This window comes from Lolium rigidum, chromosome 1 (assembly GCF_022539505.1).
Source record: "Lolium rigidum isolate FL_2022 chromosome 1, APGP_CSIRO_Lrig_0.1, whole genome shotgun sequence".
Taxonomy (NCBI): Eukaryota; Viridiplantae; Streptophyta; class Magnoliopsida; order Poales; family Poaceae; genus Lolium; species Lolium rigidum.
In genome coordinates this window covers 240,008,580-240,014,835 of record NC_061508.1, presented here as the reverse complement: position 1 = coordinate 240,014,835, position 6,256 = coordinate 240,008,580, and the positions used below count along the sequence as shown (strand labels likewise).

Below are 6,256 nucleotides of genomic sequence, written 5' to 3'. Positions count from 1 at the left end.
AGTACCTACTATTCGGGATGGCCACGTCGGTACTACTTCCACGAGGTGGGACTCGATGTTTTTAATCCCTACGATTTGGATGGGATTGGGGAGGTTTAAGCTGGGTTGGGTTATCGACCCGTTCCCTAGCAGTAAGTCAAGTTAACCAAATGTGTTTTTAGTGCGGTTTGGGATTAATTCTCGATCAGGCCGATGGATGTCCCTCTTCTTTGCTTTAAGTGGCTCTTCCGTAGGACGCGAATTTTTGGCTCCTGGGTGCGCCAGTACCCGCTTTTAGCAATAAAATCGAAAAAAATACTAAAATTGATTCAAAAAATTCGGCATAAATCAAGTGTGTGGAGCACATATGTAGGTATGTGCATGTCAAATTTCAACCTAAAATATGAAAGTATGTAACCTACACAAAAATAACAAACTGTACTGTTCATAGTATAATGACTATACGTATACTATTCGCAGTATAACAAAACTTCATTTTCACTTTTTTGTATGAGTCACGTACGGCCGTATTTTTTTCCAATTTTTTTCCCAGATAAGTATTGAGATGAGATGTACGTGAGGTAATTATTTCAACTTTTTTTGAAACATTTAAATAACGTTTTTCGAATTTTTTGAAATCAGGTGCGCTGGTACCTAGGTTCTCCACCATATTTTCGCTCTTCCGTACGTCTTCGTGTGAAGCAATTGTTTCATGCGCCGCACCAATGCGGCCCAATAACAGGTAAGGTTTATCTCCTTTTTCGTTTAGATTTAAAATATGTTTATATTTGAAAAAAAATGTTCAAATCTAAAAAACTAACCTTCACGAAATCATATAAAAATGTTCAATTTTGTTTTTAAAATAATCAAATGTAAAAAATTCAAATATGAAGAAAGAAAATCAAAATTGAAAAAACCAGGTTTTAAAAAGTCCAAAATTAACTACCGATGAAAACAAAAACCGGCAAAACCTAGAAAAACCGAAAGAAAAACCAGTGGAAAAACGGAAAAAATGTGGGGATGAGAGGGGATGGGAGGGGATATCTTGGGATTATGTCGTTCAAAACCGGAGAAGTAAACGGACCAGTGGGGATTTTCCGGAATACAAAATAATCCCCTCCCATCCTCATAAATACCTTAGAAATAAACAAGGCCTAATGGGCTTGCCGCAAAACTACCTCACCCACAGACGCACTAGGCGCTGGATAGAGTTGGCCCAGACCGATCCAGAGTGGCCCATGAGAATTGACTCGAAATCCTGGCTGGGGCGGGACTAACTTAGCAAGACCTAGTAGTAGAGTGGGTTGCACGAATCTGTGCGCTTATCCGAGGCAAATCCTATACACCGACCAGGTTGGTGCCTACCAGGCACCGCACACCCTGGTTGGGTATTGGGACTGGCCCATTTTCACCTTTTTTCGTTTTCGTTTTCGTTTTCTGTTTCTATTTTTTCTTTTCTTTTTCTGCTTTCTTTTTTGTTTCCTTTTTTGTTTATTTTTATTTTTGTTCAAAATCAAAAAAGTTCAAATTTGAAAAGATCAAAATTGAAAATAGTTCAAATTCGAAAAACGTTTAAATTTGAAATGTGTTCAAAACGAAAAATGTTCAAAGCTAAAAATTGTTCGTATCCGAAAAATGTTCATCATCGAAAAATGTTCAAATTTAAAATATTTTCATTTTCAAAAAATGTTCAAATTGTGGGAAAATTAAATATTTGAAAAAAATGTTCAATCTAGAAAAATGTTCAATCTAAAAAATATTCAAACATAAAAAAATGTTCAAAACAGAAAATCGTTCAAATTCCAAAAAATGTTTAAATTCGAAAAATATTCAAATCCGAAAATTGTTCAAATCCAAAAATTGTTCAAATTCGGAAATTGTTCATATAAAAAAATTAAAAAAATCGAAAATAATGTTTTTCAATTTTTCTAAAATATACAAATTTAAAAATATTCAGATTTTGGAAATTTTATATTACAAATTTTTTGCTTTTCCGAAAAAATTCACATTGGCATTTTTAATTTTTAAAGAAGAAAAAGAACTGAAACAACAGAAAAGTAGAAAAACAGAAAAAAAACAAACGGGACTGGGCCGGCCCAACAGGCACCCTTGGGGGTGCGGCACCTAGTCCGCACTGACCAGGGTGGTGTATAGCACCTCCCCTTAGGCTAGCCATAGTGCTAGTATCATAGCTAGTATCATGCATCTTAGCCCCACCAAAAATGCTAATGTGGCAGGTAATTATGGATGAGAGAGGAGATTAGAGTATCATAGGTAGATCATTGTATCATAGCGCATGCACGAGAAAAGTTAGTACTCAAATAAATCTTGTACACAAATTTGTATTGGGATTCTACAAATCAATTAATATAGCAAAACTACGATACTTAGTCACGATAATACTATGCATTATGGATCTAGTATCATAGAAAAGTATCATATACATGATACTACTATATGATACTACCCACTATGGCCAGCCTTATCCGACGCCCTCCTCCTCAAAACCCTCACCCACTTTCGCTTATGGTTCTGACCTTGTCTCCTCCCCGCATTTAAGCTTTGAGCATACATAACTCCCGTGCTGCAGTAATTTTGCTAGAGAGGACCGGAGAAGACCATGGGGACGGAGGCGGCAGCGCTGTGGGACGTCCTGACGAAGGCCGCGAACCTGGCGCAGATGTCCGGGCTGCACGCCGTGATGCTGGTGGCCGTGTGCGCGACCCTCCTGCGCATCCCGCAGAGCAACCGGGAGTGCACTGAGCTCGAGCGGTGCGCCCGCAGACTCCACGCCCTCCTGCAGTGGCCGGCGTCAGGCTGCGGCGGGGTGGCGCTGGCGCTGCTTTGGTCCGACATGGGGGGTCCTGTCAGCAAGGCGCTGGGCGACGCGGCCGGCCTTGTTGAGTCCTACAAGAAGAGCACGCTATGGTGCCGCGTCCGGAGGGGCAGGAGTATGGTGACCCAGCTCCGTGACATGCAGGATGTTGTCAACTCCTACTGCATGCGCACTCGTGCTTTTTGTCAACGCCCATCTCCTGGTGGCTCGGGCTACAACTCGTCCAACGTCAGATACCACTACGTATGTCCGATCAAATCCATATATCCATCCTAGCAACCTGATTACGTAACTTGGAACTCCCCGAAAAATGTTTTAACTACTACTGTAATTGGAATCGCAGGATTCATGAGACGACTGACCCGTCACAAAGTCCAGGTGTACGAGCGTTGAACAACTGTCCCGCAGATACAGGAGCTTGTGACACTGAAAGGGCCGACGATATCGGTCAGGGAGTTGTAGGCCGTCAGACGGGCAACACCGTCCCAGCTGAATGTGAAACACGCATGCCTGCCATAGTCATTTCCCATGCATAACACCGACCCAGCTGGATGTCAAAAAGGGAGCGAGGAGATAAATTGTTCCCCAGTATCTACATCACTACATCGATGGCTTGCTACTAGACTTTCGATCCGAATTCGAACATTCAAACGCTCTTCTTCTCTCCCCGCCCACAAAATAAGAAGGGTAAGGAAGTAAAGGATGCAGCCCATCTGTATGCATAGCTTTGGAAGTTGATTCACCCTCGCCCGGATGATTCGATGTACTACTAGATAGTAACCGTATAAGCACATATATAAGAAACAAGATTGGGAGACGAAACTTATGCTAGTGTTTTGTCCATTTCCTTATTGTTTAATTTTCTGCTTTTGGGTGGACAATAATGATCTTCCCACAAAAGGTATGTCCCATCAATATACATGTTTCAGATGCATGGCTTTACAACCTGAAGTTGTCAATTTACATGTTCAAACCGGACACAACTAGGCTATTACACTGAAAATACTTCATACCAAAGCTACATGGAATGCACTAGTGCCTGCATCTCGATTCTTCCTACATGGACTACTGGGGCTTCAGCTTCAGAGATGCACTGCAAGCAGAGAGGATCAAAGAGTGAAAAGAAACCCCATCCATTCAACTTGCCAACAAGAACAGAATGTGGCAAAGGTAACATATGTACGGAAAGGAGCAAAAGAAGTTTTCAGGCATACCTGTTAATGCAATATCTCTTCCCCGTCGGCGGTGGTCCATCGTCAAAGACATGCCCCAGATGAGCGTCACAGACAGCACATAGGGACTCGGTCCGAGGCATGAAGAAGATCGACATATCAAGCTTGCTCTTGACATTGTCGCCAACTGGCTGATAATAAGACGGCCATCCAGTGCCACTATCAAACTTGGTAGATGACCTAAAACACAAGCAAACATCAGTTCGGAACAATGAGCAGACTATCGTAGATGGTGTTTAAGGTGCAAAGATAAGTATCTTCCGGTTTTTGGAATGAAGAAAGAAAGATGCAGCTGCCCCTTTTAGAATGTTCTGGTGTCAGTGCTTACTCAAACAGAGGGGTGTCACAGCAGACGCAGTGGTAGACCCCTGGGGTTTTAGTGTTCCAGTATTCCCTGATTCCCAACAAACAATAGATAATGTTACATTACAAAAAAACAGAAAACCAAGATTATGCACCTGCCAACATCATAGTTAGGATTCATACCCAGTGAATGCCCTCTCAGTTCCCTTCTGCCGAGTGACGTAATACTGTTCTTTCGTCAGGCGCTTCTTCAACTCCTCGTCACTCAGAGATGCGTTATCCGCTTTCCCTGTACAAATATGGCCTGTTACTTGAAAGTTACTAATGATTTAAATATATCAACTGGAAATCAAGCAAGCCATATGGCAGACACATGGAAGCCAAATAGTACAGTGCCTGACACTGACAGATTGCCCACAAGATATCTCCTTGAGCTATCACTGCATCATCTAAATTCTAAACCAAAGGTCTCATTACAAGCGTGTGGCTCGGTACGAAAAAGCTATCATGGAAACTATGCTCCAACCATAAACATAAGTATAGCATTAACAGATGAAGATGGAGCCCGGTTTTAGGGCTCTAATCATTTTTTGAGGTAGAACTGGTGAAGATGGAGCCCGGTTGTACTAGAGAATGGAGGTAGCGACTAGCGGAATGTAGCTCCTGATAGCCCCGCAGAAGCTTTAAAATGGGGAAAATTCTCATGGTGGCTTCATCTGAAACCAGCAGTTGTCCTTAAAACAACAAGGAATACTGCGATCAGACGACCGTTCTGTCTTGAGTCTTGAGTCTTGACACGTAATCCAGTGACAGACAGCTTGTCCATAAGAAATCTCCTTAGACCTTGAGCCATCAGCGCATCTGTCTGATTTCTAGACACAAGCAACTGAAGGTCATCAAAATATGAGCAGGCCGTTCCGAGTTGTTTATTTTGATATATCTGGTCTACTTGGCCAAAATCAGATTAGAAACATGCCTAACAGCTAGCTGCATAAATTGATCAAAGAACCTATCCTGTCTCATCTGACAGGACTAATTCGGGTGAGAGACTGCACGAGAAGCAGAGCCAAACCAGTCCGACAGTCCATCATCGAATCATTTGTCAAAAAGAAAGTAGGCAGCACCGCTGTGCCCGAGAAATCAAATGAAGCTGTTTATACTACTAGTAACAGGAAAAGGGGTTAATAATACAAAAACTAAATTAGGCGAAAACCGCGCGGTATGCACCTGGGGCTTGCCCCGACGGGGAAGGCGACGACGGCGAGGCGCCCATGGCGCGGACGACAGCGAGGCGGTAGCTGCCGCTGGTCGTCCACGCGCCGCTGGGTCGCGCGGAGGAGGAGAGGCCGAGGCGGGGCGCGCGTGGTCGCGACGAGACCACGACGGTAGCAGCCGCGTAACACCGGGTGGCCATCGATGGGTTCGATGCGCTAGTACTGTACTCAGTAGTATTTTTCAGGGGAGGCGGTGCGGCTGGCTGCGACGCGAGGTGCCAAATGGGAGACGGTGCGATGCGGGGTTCCGTGGCTGCCGTTGCCGAGACGTGGAGAAGCGCCGATCGGTACACGCCGACTGTCTTTTGGCCTTACATTCTTTTTTTTTTTTTTTTTGAGAAAGCCTTACATTCTTACAAAATGTTCTGTACTGTTTCTATTTTCTCACTTGCCCTGTTTAGGTTTAGAGCATTTAGCCATTTACACACACCGCATCGAACCCATCCGCATAATAACTTCTGTTTTCCAGATTTGGGCAAAAAAGTACCAGTCTAGACATTGCATCGGATCCCATACCAAAAAAAATTCCGGGCCACCAGTTCGCCGCGGAAACCCCAAGTTCCTAGGTTGGCAAGATTGCACGGGCACGAACCCGTTTTTCTCCCCCGTGTTGGCGCGAAGAAACATTCAGC

The 6,256-nt window shown here is 43.6% G+C and overlaps 1 protein-coding gene across 1 annotated transcript; it reads right to left on the bottom strand.

Moving 5' to 3' along the window:
- Positions 1-3,638: 3,638 nt before the first annotated feature.
- LOC124683381 (peptide methionine sulfoxide reductase B1, chloroplastic-like) lies at positions 3,639-5,780 on the bottom strand. Its single transcript, XM_047217902.1, has 5 exons — positions 5,578-5,780; positions 4,534-4,639; positions 4,376-4,441; positions 4,030-4,227; positions 3,639-3,908 (listed from the first exon to the last, which is right to left on the bottom strand). The coding sequence occupies exons 1-5, from the start codon at positions 5,762-5,764 to the stop codon at positions 3,881-3,883; spliced, it is 585 nt and encodes a 194-aa protein (XP_047073858.1). The 5' UTR covers positions 5,765-5,780; the 3' UTR covers positions 3,639-3,880.
- Positions 5,781-6,256: the final 476 nt, after the last annotated feature.